The following is a 17,500-nucleotide window of genomic DNA, read 5'->3' on the forward strand; positions in this document are numbered from 1 at the left end:
CCATTGCTCCCCCCACCCCCACCCCCATTCCTACCCCCTCCTCCTTTCTCCTCCCCCCTCCCCTCTCCCCCTAGTGCCCACCGGCCGAGCATGACGCACGGCGACCCCAGCCTGACTTGACCTATTAGGACCTATTGTCGGGGTCATTCTGCCACAATTACTCCAGTCACGCGGAACATTCTAAGGCCATATGTTGCCCTTATTCCCTCTCCCTCCCTCCCCTCCTCTCCCCTCCCCTCACCAGCCTCTCTCCCCCACCTTCAACCCCTCCCCTCACTAGCCTCTCCCCCCACCCTCGCCCCCTCCCCTCCATCGGAAGCAGAGACATGGAACAATGGGGGTGGGGGAGGGGGAGGGGGGTGAAGGGTAAGGGTAAAGTGGGGTATGGGGGTGGGCTGGGATGGGAGGGGGATGGGGGGGTGATGAGCAGGCAAAGCGAAGTGAGTTGTCCGCATTGTTAGTCCAAAGAAAGGGAAGGGGTAGGAGGGGGAGGGTGAGGGGTGAGGGAGAGATCAGACTTGAGGTAAATTCAGAGCGAAGAGCACCAAGAAGGGTAGACAGATAGATAGAGAGGAGAGAGAGATAGAAAGATAGAGATAGATAGATAGATAGGTAGATAGATAGAGAGAGAATGAGAGATAAGCGAGAAAGACAGATAGGTAGAGAGAAAGAGAGGAGAGAGAGAGACAGAGAGAGATAGAGAGATAGAGAGAAATAAATAAATGAATAAAGAAAGGGGGGTGCGAGGGTGGGGGTGTCACAGACAGCAGGAATGACCTCCCTGGAACATCTTTATCGATTCAATCCTTTTTTTTATTTTCTCGCGTGAATTGACCTTAAAATAATCCACAACTTTACATTTTATGACGAGAAAAAGTAAGAAATAATACATAATAAAAGCGATACATCTCTTAACCTTTCTTCTTTTTCTCTTTCTCTCTCTTACGAAAAACGGAAGAAAGAGAGAAAGAAGTCTGTCTCTTTCTCTCTCTCCTTTTAGAAATCTCGTTCTCTTTCTTTCCTCCTTGTCTCCTACTCACTCTTTCCCTCACACCCTTCCTCCTTAGCTTTCCTTCATCCCTCTCTCTCTCCCCCTATCCCCTCACCCTTCCTCTCTACTCCCTTCTTCTCCCCTTCCCTCTTTCCCCCTCCCCCCTCCCACTCCCTCTCCCGTCTCCCTCCCACCCTCCCTCTCCATCTCCCCCTCCCTCTCCCCCTTCCCTCTCCCTCCCACCCTCCCTCCTCCATCTCCCCCACCCTCTCCTCACCCTCCCTCTCCCCCTTCCCTCTCCCTCCCTCTCCCCGAGTCGAATCGCACTCACGGCTCGGCTGACGGCACAGCGTAGCCCGTAGGCTGCGGGGCAATAAAACCGAAATTAATGGCCGACAAACCAACACATGATAAGGTAAGGCGCGCGTGCGAGGGGCGTGGCTGCGGTGGGGAAGGGGAAGGGGGGTAATTGGGGTAAAGGATGGGGGGTAAAGGGAGAAGGGAAGGGGGAGGAAGTAAAGGGGAGAGGGGTGGAGAGAAGGGGAAAGGGAGAGGGAGGGGTTAAGGGGTAAGGGAATGGGTTAGGGGGAGGGGGTGTCAGGGGAGAAGGGAGAGGGTATGGAGAGGCGGAAGGGGGTATGGAGAGAGGAAGGAGGGGGAGGGACGTAAGTAGATAATAGAGGGGAGGATAGAGAGATAGCGAGAACGAGAGAAGGGAAAAGGGGAGGGGAAAGGGAGAGAAGGAGAGGGGTGAGGGGAGAGGGGGAAGGGGGGCAGTCACTCACTCACACGCATCTCGGTACCTCCCCCCCCCCCGTGTATGACCCCAACCTTCCCTCTCTGGACCCCAGCAAAGCGACTGTGGCCATAAAATCAACGTACAGCGCATGCGAAAAGAGAACATACGAAATATTTTTAAAAAATCAAAACATTTAGAAAAAAAATATGTAAGAAACTAAAAGCATACCGACGTTATAATGCACAAGATGAATGAATATAGATGCAATAACCTGGCTTCTTCCACCTCTCCCCTCTCCTCCCCCTCATTCCTTCCCCCTTAACCCCTTCCTCCTCCCCTCCTTCCCCCTTAACCCCTTCCTCCTCCCCTCCTTCCCCCTTAACCCCTTCCTCCTCCCTTACTTCCCTCTTCCTTCTCCTTAACCCCCTCCTCCTCCCATCCTTCCCCCTAACCCCATCCCCCCTCCTTCCCCTTCCTTCCCTTTAACCTCTTCCTGACCCCCGACCCCCCTCCCCATCCCCCTTCCCCTCCCCCTCCGATCGCGTGTCGTCGGCTAGAATCCATAATAGCAAAAGGCGTTAAGAGTCTAGTAGTACTTGAGGAACGTCTCGCCAAAGATTACCTCTTGTGTGTGTGTGTATGTGTGTTTTTTTCATTTTTCTGGTTGACTGAACCAAAAAAAAAAAAAAAGAAAAAAAAAAAAAGAAAAAAAAAAAAAAGGCTCATTGGTTTGATCCCAATGCTTTTTATTTGTTCGATTTGTTTTTGTTTATGTGATTTATTGGTTGTGTAACTATAGACTTCGATTTGGTTTTAATGCTTCGAGTGTATTTTCTTAGTTGTTAATTTTCCTTCGCAAGTATGTATATGCCTTTCTTACACTCACGACGATTAGATATTCACTCTCTTTTCTATTTCTTTTTTTTTTTCATTGCATCGCCATCCTCCCAGCCTCATCCACTTCTCGCTTCCTGTGGCATCGCTGTGTATTCTCTCTCTCTTTGACCCATATCTCTCTCTCTTTCTTTATCCCATCTCTCTCTCTTTATCCCATCTCTCAATTTCTCCTTTACATCTCTCTCTCTCTTTATCCCATCTCTCTCTCTCTCTCCTTCCTATCTCTCTCTCTCTCCTTTCTCTCTCTCTCTCTCTCCTTCCCATCTCTCTCTCTCTTTATCCCATCTCTCTCTCTCTTCTTCCTATCTCTCTCTCTCTCTCCTTTCTATCTTCCTATCTCCCTCTTCCTCGACCGACCTTCGCCTCCCCTACTCCTCTTCCTTAAATCAAGGCGCGCGAGTATTTCTCCGAAGTACTTCACTGTTTCCATTTTCGGCCGGACTCCTCGCACGAGACAGAAAGCATATGAGAGAGAGAGAGAGAGAGAGAGAGAGAGAGAGAGAGAGAGAGAGAGAGAGAGAGAGAGAGAGAGAGAGAGAGAGAGAGAGAGAGAGAGAGAGAGAGAGAGAGAGAGAGAGCAAGAGAGAGAGAGAATGAGGAATCAAGGAAGAGAGAGAAAGAGAGAAAGCAAGAAAGAGAGCGAAAAAGCAAGAGAGTGAACGATTAAGAAAACAAGAGAGAGAGAAAACGAGGAATCAAGGAAGAAAGAGAAAGAGAGAAAGCAAGATAGAAATAGAGAGAAAAGAGAAAGCAAGAGAGATAGAGAGAACACGCGAGGTCGAGAAAGAGAGAGAGAGAGAGTATGAGAGAACGAGAGAGAGAGAGAGAGAGAGAGAGAGAGAGAGAGAGAGAGAGAGAGAGAGAGAGAGAGAGAGAGAGAGAGAGAGAGAGAGAGAGAGAGAGAGAGAGAAAGCAATAGAGAGAGCGAGAAAGCAAGAGAGATAGAGAGAACACGCGAGGTCGAGAAAGAGAAAGAGAGAGAGAGAGAGAGAGTATGAGAGAGAGAGAGTATGAGAGAACGAGAGCGTATAAGAGAGAGTATGAGAGAACGAGATAGTATGAGAGAGAGAGTATGAGAGAGAGAGAGAGAGAGAGAGAGAGCGACTCGCACACCACAAAAACCATCGTGTAAGAGGTGGCAAGGAGCGGCGTGGGGGCTCGAGCAGGCAACGTTGCGTGTTCTGTTTGTTGACTCTCACTGCATTATTAATACTCGACTCTTACCGCTTATTCAACACATAATAGAGGCCGAGCATGCCAGGCTTCTACTTATTGTGGTGCCCTCTAATGGCTGTTTGTTTTGGTCATTCACTCCAGATGCTTTTCCCCGAGCCCTCGCGAGGCAGCGGGAGGAAGAGGAGGAAGAGGAGGAGGTGGTGGTGGAGGAGGTGGAGGTGGTGGTGGTGGAGGTGGAGGAGGTGGAGGTGGTGGAGGAGGAGGTGGAGGAGGATGTGATGGTGGAGAAGGAGGAGGTGGGGGTGGGGGAAGTTGAAGGAGAGGAGGAGGAGGAGGTGGGGGGGAGGTGGTGGAGGTGGTGGAGGTGTGGTGGTGGAGGAGGAGGAGGAGGAAGAGGAATAGAAGGAGCAGCCTAAGAGGGTTTTGTGAAACCGCCTCTCTAAGATATGTGAGTTTCTCGCTTGTTGGTCTAGCGTTTTTTTTTCTTTCTCTGTCTCTTTTTTTCATCTCTTTCTCTTTTCCAAAAGTCCGACCTCGAAGAACAATGAAGGAGCTTTCTATGGTCAGTCTTGAGGACGTGGATCAACGCCTTCGTTTCCAGTCCTTCAATTCCAGGGCTGAATGGCGCGTCTTGTTGCCTCGTGGCGCCCTGCTTTCTCTCGAGGTAAAGAAGGCTAGCGACTGTAGTGGGGGGGGGGGGGGAAGGGCCACTGACGGCACTATAACCCAAAACGGAAGAACATCATTCGGTACAAGGTAAGAAGAAGAAGAAGAAGAAAAAAAAATCCGCTGGGAAAGAAAAAACGAAAAAAAGAAAAGAAAAGAAAAAAAAGGGCGTTCGACAGCATCCCAAGCCCACAGCCCCAAAAGCCTCCACTGGCTTGCCGCCACGGCATTACCCCACTGGCCAAGCCCAAACAGCTACTCCACTAATACCGCCAGCCCATCCCAACCGCCACACCAGTCTAACACCCCATCAGTTAGGGCCGTCCAACAGATAGCCATCGCGTTACTCGAGCACTGACTACATTACCGACAAAATTGCCCGGTGATGTTTCGTCGATTAGCTTCCTACGTCGATTACCGGATTTAAAAGCCCCCCCATTCCTTAACCGTTGATTGCGAGTCTGTGATTGCATTCTGTTTAATTTAATCATAAACACTCAAGTTGGTGCCCCCCCCCCCCCCCCCCCTCGGGCGGGCTCGGGCTTTCGAAAGGTTAAAAAAAAAAAGAGACGAGTAAAGCGAAGGTATTAGCTGGTCGACTAATGCGGTGGGTTCTTTGCATTGGCTCGTAATAACTCGTCCGAGCTCGAGCTTCCGATTCCGCTAATGTGAAGAGCTGACACATTACGCAGAGCGCGGAGTGTTTCGCTTATGATTTTCGATTTGTTGCGTCGGACAGATCCCGCTGCATACAACCCATGAGATTGAATTTCCGGCGGGATAACGAAGGAGAGGCGTGAAAGACCGAGATAACGATAGAAATGACTCAAACCCGCATGAAAACAAAAGAGCATCAGCCCAGACATGGAAAGAAGAAGGAGAAAAAAAAAGTTCAAAACGCCATCTGTCGCGTAGGGCATTCGAACACTACGACAGTCGAATCCGATACAAAACATGGACAATCCTATTTCCTCCTTTTCCCCGCCATCTATAATTCCTCTCCCGCGCCGAGTGTTAGGCGAGCGGCGGGCGGGAAGGGAAGGGAAAAAAAAGAAAGAAAGAAAAAGATTGGAAGGTGTTTTAAGATTTAATCACTACTCTTTACATATGCGTTATCATTATTGGCTGCTTATCGTAAGCCATCGAACAAACAACTCGGGGATTAAGAAGGCGCCTAATGGACGCAGCAGCCAGCCGCCCGCCCGCCGGCTCGCCCGCCCCGGGATAAAATGGCCTCGGGTTTTCCGTAACTCGACTCCGACAGCCGTAGTACACTGCGGCTAATCGGATAGGGGTTTTTGAGCGCTAAGCATCGAATCTCTTTTTTATATCGATTTTACATTCTGCGCTGTGTGAACGGTGCGCCGCAACGCTGCGGGGGTCATTAGGTGGAACTTGAAGGAGAAGGGGGGGGGGACGAGGAGAGAGGGAGAGGGAGAGGGAGAGGGAGAGAGAGAGAGAGAGAGAGAGAGAGAGAGAGAGAGAGAGAGAGAGAGAGAGAGAGAGAGAGAGAGAGAGAGAGAGAGAGAGAGAGAGAAAAGGAAGAGAAAGAGAGAAGGATAGAAAGAGATAGAGAAGGATAGAAAGAGAGAGAGAAGAGAGAAAGAGATTGATAGAGAGAGAGAGAGAGAGAGAGAGAGAGAGAGAGAAAGAGATGTGCAACATTACCAAGGAAACGTCTCCAGTGCAACAGGAGGAAGAACAAGTTCCTCTCTCACCCATCTACCCCCTTCCCCCCTACCCCCTACCCCCACACCCCACCACCCAACCCCCAACCTCCACGGCGTTCACATACAACTCACATCGATAAACTCATTACATCGGACAAACAAAAACCCACGTTCAATCAGCCAAGGAAATCACGTAAGAGCAAACAGAGCAGGTTAGGGGCGCGACAGAGCTTCCCATGACAAGAGCGCCCGTGCACGCCCCTCGGCCCGCCCGCTCTGCCACGTGCCGGCGAGGGGGGGAGGGTGGAGGGGCGAGGGCATGTTAGGCAGCTTTACAGACAGGACGGTCATATGTAATGCTACCTCGAATGGATCTCGTTGTTGTGTGTTTTAGAGATAGGGAGTATGTTTTTCTTTCTTTATATATATATGAGAATTTATATAATTTAAAATAAAATAAAGACTTTTATAAAATAGAGAATTTATATAATTTATCTGATTTTTTTTTCTTTTGGAAGTCTGGATTAGATTTTTGTTTTTAGTTTAGTATTTCACGGCTTTTTTTCTTATTTTTTGGTATAGACTGATTCGAAAAAATGAATTTTGAGGATTATTACTATGTTCGGTTAATGATAAAACGAGAGCGTAGTTTTCAAATACGTGATGCGATGGAATAAGGAGCAAGACCGAACTCATATACGTTCCCATGAAACAGAAGATATGAAAAAAAAAATAAAAATAAAAAAGGAAAATATAAATCACGTAACTCAAACAAACACACGCACTAATAACTAACATTTGGGCGGATCTACATAACTCAAAAGCTAAACCGGATCGTAAAAAAAAAAAAAAAAAAAAAAAAAAAAAGTTACCGAAATGCATATTTATGTATAAAGACTGAGGACTCCGAGGACCAACAGCATTATAATATAAGCAGCCTTCTGGTAGTCACGTGACCGCCACGTGGCACCTCACTAGCTCAGGAAGGACGATGCCAACCTCTCTCCGCTTGACACGTGTTGGGCGGCCAACCCCTCACTCAGTAACTTAACCTCACGCCCATACCTAGATTCGTTGTTTTGTATCTTTTTTTCAGTTATTTCAATTGAAAAAATATTGGCATCCATTCGCCTCTGTCTAGTTTGGGAAGCTTAACCGTCTACTGTCAGTTAGTTTGATTTTTTTTTTTAAATTCTCGGTCGTATTAATTCCTGACGCGTTTTTATCGCCGTGTGATTAATTTATTTCATTTTTTCCGTTTCTAAAGTTTGGAGAAATAGATACAATCCGGTACGAGTTTCCTCATGTTTAGTTATGTTTATTTTCGGAAAGGAATGCAATGAATATGCACTGTGCTTAGGCGGATCATCATGTTGAAATGATAATCACATTGCATAGCATGCGTATCTGATAAAATAACGTTCTAAAATAACGTTCTATTTTAATGTATAACATGTATGTGTATAATGATAGAAATAGGAATGACGAAAATGACAGTTAATGACTATTTTAACAAGGCAACAACAAGAATAATAATTATATAATAACCATAATAATAATAATATTGATAATAATAGTGATAGTGATAATAATAATGATAGTAATAGTAGTAATAATAATAATAACGTATAAATATCAACGAATTAAACAAACCAAAAATGAACCGGAAAGATTTAGCGAAAGAACCGCAACACAAAATTCTCCGAGCGCCACCCTCCCTTCCACTCTCTTTCCCTCTTTCTGGAAGAGTCGCCATCGCCGCTGGTAATAGGCCGCTGGGAAGCAATCATCAGGCCTATTTACCCCTTATCAGTTCCGGTTATCGGCACATCAGCAGTGCGCCAGGATTATGCCACAAGGAGTGGATCACATCTGAAGGGGAAGTAGATTAGCTTTCCGTCACGGCGGGCGGTGTTGATGCTATTTTGTTTTGGTTGGCTTTCAGCTGATCCTCCTTTGCGCGCTGGATTTGCGGGTCGGACTGTAGATTGTTTTCTCTTTTTTTTTCCTTTTCTCTTTTCTTCTTCGGTTTCTGGATTCAACATTTTTCGTTTCTTTTCGTTCGTTCTTTTTTTTTATATTCAAAGAAGGAAAAGGAGTGTTTTTTTTGGCAACGGGGTACGCAAATACCGACTGCAAACGAAAACAATAAATCATCTAGACGACCCGGAGATAAACGATTTAGATTATATGGCTTCCCTCTTAAAAGCGCGCGAGGGAGGGAGCGGGAGCGGCAGCGGCAGTAAGGCTCGGACGCTAGCATGTGGAGGGAGCGCGTGGCCATGTTTACTGATCCAAAGGCGATAACGAGTCTGCAGCGAGTCTATTCTTCAGCCAGCCGCCACAAGGATTAAATCACAGAGAGTAAACAGGGTTGCCTACACTGTGGGGGCGACAGCAGCTGAATGGTTTCAAGGGGGGAGGGGAGAGGAGGAGGAGGAGGAGGAGGACGAGGAGGAGGAGGAGGAGGAGGAGGAGGAGGAGGAGGAGGAGGAGGAGGAGGAGGACGAGGAGGAGGACGAGAAGGAGGGGGAAGGAAGGGGAGGGAAGGTAAGTGAGACTTCAAACTTTCGCACTACGATAATCGCTCCCACTCGCGTCTCGGAAAAGTTTTTGTCCGGAAGAAATCGGAGGCGCCAAGGGTTTAATGTCTGAATTAATAAGAATGACGACTGCTTCGAGAAAAGGCGACAGGGCGCGTCTATCGGTCCCTTTTCGCTAAGAGAAAAGACAACGACCAAGACGTCAAAGTCAAAATCTAAGAAGGAAATGGAAAGGAACAAGGTAACAGGTATCAAGAGAAAAGGGAAAAGAAGAAAAAATAAAAGAAAGTGGAAAGAAATAAAAAGCAAGAATAAAAAGTAAGACGAAACGAAGCAAGAATTAAAGAAGAAGGAACAAGGAAGGAAAAAGTAAGAAAAAAAAAACATGAAAGATAACGAGGAAGAGAAAGTCTAAAAAGCGCAAGAAAGAAGAAGGAAAGAAGAAGCACGAAGAAGGCAGAACGGCCAGCATCCCCCCCCCCTCCCCCCAATTTCCCTGCAGCGCGAGAGGAGGCAGCAGCGGCAGCAGCAGCAGCACGGGACCGACCCCTCCCAAGCCTTGATAGCATTATGATGATCTGTGCGCGCCTGCGATCTTTATGCAAATGTTACAACACATTTAGGGAATCTCCAAACAAAGGAACATCGGTGGCACCCCCACGGCCGCTCGGGGATCATCCGCGGGGCACACTCCTCACTCGGGCTGCGGAGGGCGAAGGAGGAGGCGGCGAAGGAGGGGAGGAGGGGAGGAGGGGAGGGATGTGGGGAGACTAGGAGGAGGAGGCGGCGAAGGGAGGAGGAAGAGGGGGAGGGGAGGGGAGGAGGCAGGCAGGCAAGGAGGGAAGGGAGTGGAGATTCATATTTTTCTTATGAGAAAATGAAAGAAGACGATAAGAAAGAGAAGGAAGAAGAAGAAGAAGAGGGAAATGAGGAAACAAAGAGAAAGAAGAAGAAGAGGAGAAGGAAGAAGAAAAGAAAGAAGAGGAGGAAGACGAAAAGAAATAGAAGAAAGAAAGACGAAGAGGAAGAAGCCCCGGAGCAGGAAAAAGAGGCTCGCGCCTGAGAGGATCCAGCAACGGCGAGAGGAGAAGAATCCCTTCCTCTTTCGCTCGCTTGAGTTGCCTCGCTCATTGTTGCCTTCGGGATGAGGATCCACAGATGTGCAGCGGCCGCGTCCTGCAGGAGGCGGACAACACCACCTTCAGCCGGGGCTTCCTGAAGGACTCGGGGGATCCACAATACCCACCTTTGTCCTCGAGAAACCGTGAGAAACAGGATGTGGACTTTTTTCTTCTTTTTTTCTCGAGAAAAGAGAACTTTGCTCGTCCGGAGAAACAAAGAAGAAGAAGGAGGGGGAGGGAGGAGAGAAAAAAATAGATATATGAATCAAAAGCGAGTCTTATGGCGGAGAATAAACACGTTCGCGCCAGGAAGAGTCTGCAGAAGGTCTTTTCCGGTTGCTAGCGACGGCGGGCCGGAGGTGGAACGCCCGTCTGGTTATTGCCACGCGCAATAAGTCTTAAGAAAACGCATCATAACCATCGGAAGCACTTGGCAAGAAACTAAAAGAAAAAAAAAAAAAAATGGCGTCTAAAAAGTTCCAAAAAAGTATCTCTTTTACAGGAAACGGAAAGATACAAAAAAAGTCCTCGACCAATATCATACCAAGTCGTTCCTCCTTTCTCCTCTCTCTCGCTCTATCTTTCTCTCTCCCTATCTCTTTCTTTCTTTCCTACTCTCTCTTCCCTTCCCTCCCATTACCATGATGGATACAGGGATAATCTGTGCCGAAGATCGCAGACGACGATACGACGGGATGGGGGACTAAGATAGGGGGAGGGGGGAGGGCGAAGGGCGCACCGGAAAGGCCGCGCAACACTGTTTTACCGGATTATGCAGATAGGATCTTAAACATGTCCGTGGGAACGAGCCAATGACATATGATGGAGGGTGGGGGTGGTGGTGGTGGTATGGGGGGAGGAGGAAGAGGAGGAGGTGGAGGAAGAGGAAGGGCCGTGTATCCGAATAACAGTTTCATATCGAGGTTAGCAATGACAACTTTGTTTTTCTTTTTTCTTTTTTTTGAGTGTATAAAAATCATGTACGGAATTTAGGTGCACATCGAACTGCGTGTTATATTTCATAATGTTATTCCCTTTATTGATGCAACAGTTTGGTAGGGAAAAATATCACATCTATGCATTAAAAACAAACGTTTGAATCAGTTTACATGATAGCAACAATTTCCCTTTAATAAACAAAACCGCCAAACTACACGCACTGAATATAGTACCACTCTTTTTTCCACAAACAACAACAACGAAATGAAAACAAATAGACGAATAACATAACATAACAAAATCACATATTCTTGCGTGATCATCAGGTAATTTTTGCTTCTTTTTTTGTGCACTTGAGTCTGTTTACACACATTTATATAGCCATTATCCTAAAGTAACCCTCTTTATGCCTTTCACGTGAGCCGGTCATTGGGCAAGACTTCTTAAGTTAAAGGCAAAAGCCGTCACGCAAAGACCCCTTCCTCTGTCGTCATGCAAGAGAGTTTTTTTTTTATATATATGACCTGCGGAATAATGTGTCAATACCATGACCTCCTTCAACAGGCCTATAAATATCACACGTGCTACACGATGTGAACGCCAGGCAGGTTCACATCAAACTTGCAGTGGTTAGACAAAACTACTACTAATTCTAATAACTACGTCATTAGTCAGTAACTATCAACATCACGATAGACATGGGCTATGTGGTTACAGAGTACTGGTATTACTCCAAAGACTACAGATTCAACAGAAAAGGTAGAGAATCAGTCAAACTACAGACAACGGTTAGTTTCTTTAATTCTTCTACGTGAGCCACTCGACGCTACCTTGTCTTTCAAAGATGCCTTGTGCAGTAGCGGTCGGGGTTGTTGTTAATCAAGGGATTTTCTTTCATCTTTATTGAAGTATTTATTCATTTAGAGAAAAAAAAGAACTCACAAATTCATGCCTAGGTTTTAGCACTTGAACGAGGGTCGAGTTCTTGGGATTTTGATCTCGTTAAGAAAAGGAACTGAAACACACGATTCATTTTTGCCTCTGATTTTTGCCAACAAATCGTGAATCTTGAGGTCGAATTCTAAACGGGTTCGAGTTCTTTGAGACGTCCCGATTTCACAGCCACAGATGGGTATTACACCCCCCCTCCCCTCCTCTCTCTCTTTCCCTCACCTCCACCCTTCCCCTTCCCTCCCTCCCTCCCTCCCTCTCACCACGGCTCTTGCGAGAGAGTAACAAGTACCGTGATTGAGGGAGTGAAGAGGGAATAGGAAGGAGAAGAGGAGAGAAGAGGGAAAGAGAGAAGAGGAAAAGAAAAAAAGGGGGAAGAATGAGAAGAGAAAAGAAGGAGGAGGAGAAATGAAAGAGGTAAGACAGAAGGGGGAAAGAGGGGGAGAGAAGAGATAGGGAGGGTGAAAGGTAGGCGAGAAAGAAGGGAGGAAGAGGGGAAAGGAGAGGGGGGAGGGGGGAGGAGTGGTAGTCCTGGAGGAACTATCAAGGATGAGCTGAAGAAAGGGATGGCGGGAGTTGGCTAACTGCGCCGTGAGGATGAAGCAAGAGAGGCATTGTCTTGGGAAAAGTTCCTGAAGTTCAGCGCAGGATAGTCCATACGCCTACAGGGAGGAGGAGGAGGAGGAAGAGGAGGAGGAGGAAGAGAAGGAGGAGGAGGACGAGAAGGAGGAGGAGGAGGAAGAGAAGGAGGAGGAGGAAGAGAAAGAGGAGGAGGAGGAAGAGAAGGAGGAGGAGGAAGAGAAGGAGGAGGAGGAGGAAGAGAAGGAGGAGGAGGAGGAGGAGGAGGAGGAGGAAGAGAAGGAGGAGGAGGAGGACGAGAAGGAGGAGGAGGAGAAAGAGAAGGAGGAGGAGAAAGAGAAGGAGGAGGAAGAAGAAGACAAGGAGGAGGAGAAAGAGAAAGAGGAGGAGAAAGAGAAGGAGGAGGAGGAAGAGAAGGAGGAGGAGAAAGAGAAGGAGGAGGAGAAAGAGAAGGAGGAGGAGGAGGAAAAGAAGAAGAAAAAGTAGGCGCAATAGTAAAAGGGAAAAAATGAGGAGGATGGAGAGATAGAGAAAAAGAAGAAGAAAAAGAGGAATAAAAAGAAGAGCAAGCAAGACGACGAAAGATGATAAAGAGGAAAAAAAAAGCAGAAGTAAAAAAAAAGAAAAAGAAAAAAGAAAAAAGACGGAGGAGTCCCAGATTTCTAAATGACTTTGGAAAGAAGAAGTTACTTTAAGGGAGGGAGGAAAACCATCCGCCCTTCAATTCTTACGGATCCGCTCTAGGTCGTGGCGAGAGGGAACGATCAGCTAACTGCACAAGATCAGTCAAATACTTAATCTTTCCTTCTATTCCTTATCACAAGAAAAAAAACAAAACTTAGTAAATGATAAGTCAACACGAAAAAAAAAAAAAAATATATATAGAGGCGTGCCACTCTACTAGTTATGATTTAAAAAAAAAGTGAGTTAGTTAAAGAAAAAAAAGGGGAAAAACTAAACTCAAGAAACCAATAGAAAGACAAGCGTTGGTGAAGGCCCAAGATTTTCCCTACTGTGTATAGCAACCTTCATACCTGTTTGGTGACTGAATCTATAAGTCTCATATAAATATCTTGTTGCTGCCTTATTCCTGCAAATAAAAAGAAAAGAAAATAACAAATTAAAACGAATAAGGAAAATGGGAGTCTTAAAAACTATATTTACCTGTTTTGTAACGGAGTCAATTATTCTCACGTATATTTCTTGTTCTTGTCTAACTCCTGCAATTAAAGTAACACATTATTACTTATTACACACTGGAATAGACATGACAGGGTCGAAACATGCTGAAAATGTGAGAAAAAAGTCATGATCAAAATTCATGATGAATCCAGTACAGAAGATTAGACACCATCAAGTTATGGATATGAATATAGATATATAAATATACACACCAGAAAAAAAAGAAATAGTGCACTATATATATATATAAAGTCACTCTCTATTTCTAAATTCACCCAAATCGCTACCCCTTGAAAATACAACTTAACAAAACATGAACTAACCTACATAAGCTTTAAGAACTCAAACAAACACACAGGAAAAAATATATAAAAATAAAAATAAAAAGAAAGAAAAGAAAATATTGTCTACAAGATGACAGATGAACCACCCCTTTTCACCTATTTTTTTCCTTGCCGAACACAAAAGGTTATAGAAACAGTAATATTAAAAACAATAATACTCAAGAAATCACGGAAGACAGAAAGAAATCACGGCCGCGGATCTACACTTTTTTTCCCCCTCCCTTTCCTCCCTCAGTGTTTCCTACAGACACACGGACACGAGATATCCTAACCCATTAAGTAAGTTTTCATCCAATAGAGAATTATTTATCTTAAGACTCTCCGAGAAGACCCAACCGCGTTCTTTGTCCTTCCTCCCAACCAATGATAACCACGCGGGTCCCTGGAGGCGAGGCCATTGTTGCTGTCGGCAAATATCTCTCGTCATTATTCCACCACGCTCGCTCTTGTTTTCGAGGGAGCGAAACGGGAATTATTATTTTTTTTTTTTTTTTTTTTTTTTTTACCTTTCTCCTCTTTAGGCGGAGGTTTCTATCGCGAAAAAAAGGGAAGAATGTATTAGGCTTTAAGAGAGATGGAAATCGGAGGGTTTGGAGAGAAATAAAAGGAGAGAGAGAGAAGGAGAGAGAGAGTTTGGGGGAGAGAGGGAGAGAGAGAGAGGGAGAGGGAGAGGAGAGGGAGGGGAGAGGGAGATAGATAGATAGATAGAGACAGAAAAAAAAGAGAGAGAAGGAAAATAAAAGTATAGAATAGGGAGTATGTGAATAAAACATATCTACAATCCCTTACCCACACACACACCCACACACAAACACACACAAACACACCCACCCACCCACCCACCCATACACGCACACAAACACAAACACACACACACGCACAAAGGTCCTCCCACGTACCTAAACGCATAGCCTACGCCTCAGCATCCCCTCCCATAACCTCCAGCCAGCGTGAGTGTCAAGCGAAAGGGTCATTGAAAGGGCATTCCGGAGAGGTCGCGTTGACTTCCGCAGAGTCTGGTGTCTAATTACGTTATTGATTAAGAGGAACGCGATAAATAGGGCAAAGGCGAGGCAGTACGCGAGCGGCTAACGAAGAAAAACGGTGACCAGCTGACCGCGTTGAAGAGAGGAATTAAATGGAAGGGCGGGGAGGGAAAGGCTGTGTTTCTCACAAGGAAATGTGATTATATAGGTTCCGAGATTTAGACCTTATCCTCTGTCTTTCTCAGGTTCTTCGCTCTCGCTCTCTTCGTCTCTCTTTCTCTCTTTCTCTCTTTCACTATCTATCTATCTCTACCTCTCTCGCTTTCTTTCTTACTCCCCTTTTTTTTTCCTTTCTACCCCCCTCTCTCTCTCTTTCTCTCTCTCTCTCTCTCTCTCTCTCTCTCTCTCTCTCTCTCTCTCTCTCTCTCTCTCTCTCTCTCTCTCTCTCTATCTATCTATCTATCTCTCCCTCTCTCGATCTCTTCCACTCTCGCTTTCTTTCTTACTTCCCCTTTTTTTCTTTCTCTCCCTCTCTCTCTCTCTCTCTCTCTCTCTCTCTCTCTCTCTCTCTCTCTCTCTCTCTCCTGATCTCTTCTTCTTGATATATTCTCCAAATTACCCATCTTATTCTTCACCGATCTCATATAGAATAACAAAGTCATAAAGTTCGAGTATGTGAACCAAGAAGAAAACAAGAACAACAAAAAACAACAACAGCAAGTAAAAGACGGTCAAAGATGGTCAAACACCAAAGCGTGTATCTGCATCTGTGTGTGTGTGTGTATGTGTGTGTGTATGCCTGAGTGTCCGTGTACGTGTGTCCGTGTGCGTGTGCGTGTGTGTGCGTGTGTGTGTGTGTGTGTGTGTGTGAAGGCCCGCCCGTATCTGCAGGCGTAGAGGAGGGGGGGGGAGGGAAAGGGGAAGAAGATGGGGGTGCAGGCAAGAGTAAGGGGAGAAGGAGGGGGAAGGGGTACGGTAGTGGGTAGGGGGTGTGGAATGGGAGGGGGGGGGAGTAGGCAAGAGCAGAGGGGAAAGGGGAGGGGGCGCAAGCAACGGGGGGTAGGGGGGCGGTAGGGATGGGAAGGGAAGCATTGGGCAGGGAATGGGGCAAGGGCTAGGGGGACGGGGAGGGGGGGAGGGGGAGAGGGGGGGGAGCTGGGTGTTGCAACGGGTGCACGATATTGATCAGCCCAAGGGACCTCGCCACGCGTCTCTTGGGCCCAGGCGACACCAGCCTCACCACACTCTGCCTCCGCCACCGCCGCCGCCCGGAGGAGGAGGAGGAGGAGGAGGAGGAGGAGGAGGAGGAGGAGGAGGAGGAGGAGGAGGAGGAGGAGGAGGAGGGGGGGGAGGAGGAGGAGGAGGAGGAGGGGGAGGAGCAGCAGGAGGAGAAGCAGGAGGAGGAGGAGAGTGAGAAGGAGGTGAAGAAGGAAGAGGAGGAGAAGGTGGAGGTGTGTCGAGAGAGAGGGTGGAGGTGAAGGAAGGAGGGGAGGAGGAGTAGTTAAGGGAAGAGAAAGTGGAGCAGGAAGAAGAGGGGGCTAGGGAGTTGAAGATAAAGGAGGAGGTGGTGAAGGAGGTGGAAAAGGAGTAGCAGGAGGAAGAGGAGGAGGAGGAGGAGGAGGAGGAGGTGGTGAAGGATGTGGAAGAGGGACGGAGGGAAAATGAAGTATTTGACGAAAGGGGAGAGGAGGAAAGGGAAAGCAAAGCAGAAGATAAAGAGGAAGAATCGAGAAGGAAAAAGGAAGAAAGAGGAGGAAGGAAAAGCGTAGGGGAAAATTGGATAATACCCGGAGAAAGAGGAGGGGGAGAAGAGAGAAAGAAAGAAAGAGCCAGAGAGAGAAAGACAGAGAGAGACAGAGAGAGAAAGAGAGAGAGATAGAAATAAAGAAAGAGAGAGGGAGAGAGAAAGAAAGAAAGAAAGAGAGAGAGATACAGAGAGAGAGCTAGATAGATAGACAGACAGATAGATAGATAGATAGATAGATAGAGAGAAAGAGAGAGAGAGAGAGAGAGACAGAGAAAGAAAGAGACTCCAAAACGCAGTAAGTACATAAACGACGAATCACGGGACCAGAAGATAAAGCGCTAACAAGTGCACAAAGCAGGGAGAGAGAGAGTAAATATGAATAATAGAGAGGGTTGGAAGAGGATTATGATGAAAGGGAATGGAGGTCGATTTCCAAACGCCTCGATGCAGCTCTCTCTCTCTCTCTCTCTCTCACTCTTTCTCTCTCTTTCTATGGGCCTTCCATAAACTTGTTCTACTTGTTAACTGAACTTGTTTCAATGTCTCTTTTTTTTCTTTTTTTTTCCTTTTTTTTAGATTTTCCTATACCTCCACCAGTGTTTTTTTTTATACGATGAATTATTTTTTTTCCTTTTCTCTTTTTTTGCTGAAAGTTTCTCCGCCATCTTGTTTTCCTTTTTTTTTGGCTCCGTATCCCCCTCGACTAAACTTTTTATTTGATCTTTTTCCCCCTACTCTTTCGTTACTTTTTCTTCTTTTTCTTTTTTTTTAGTTTCCTTTTTTTTTACAGCAAGAGGAGGCGTTTGTTGTGTGTCCTCATGTGTCCCAAAATATTTCGGCTCGGACAGCCTGGTTGATTTTCGACCAAAATGATTCTGGATTCGGAATTAATGATCTGATTGGAATGCACTCATTGCCCGGCCGTGCTTCGTTACATTCGCGAATCAAAGTTTGTTTGGGTATCTCGTC

General features: G+C 46.4%; 1 protein-coding gene across 1 annotated transcript in view; it reads right to left on the reverse strand.

Moving 5' to 3' along the window:
- Nucleotides 1–17,500, reverse strand: part of kn (EBF transcription factor knot) — a 162,534-nt gene that overhangs the window by 116,058 nt on the left and 28,976 nt on the right. Inside the window, exon 4 of the mRNA XM_086538188.1 lies at nucleotides 13,437–13,492. Coding sequence (XP_086394314.1) covers nucleotides 13,437–13,492 — 56 coding nt within the window. The remainder of the gene's footprint in view (nucleotides 1–13,436; nucleotides 13,493–17,500) is intronic.

This window comes from Penaeus japonicus, unplaced genomic scaffold (genome assembly GCF_977035675.1).
Source record: "Penaeus japonicus unplaced genomic scaffold, GWHDUDI00000001_assembly GWHDUDI00000007, whole genome shotgun sequence".
In the NCBI taxonomy this organism is placed as follows: Eukaryota; Metazoa; Arthropoda; class Malacostraca; order Decapoda; family Penaeidae; genus Penaeus; species Penaeus japonicus.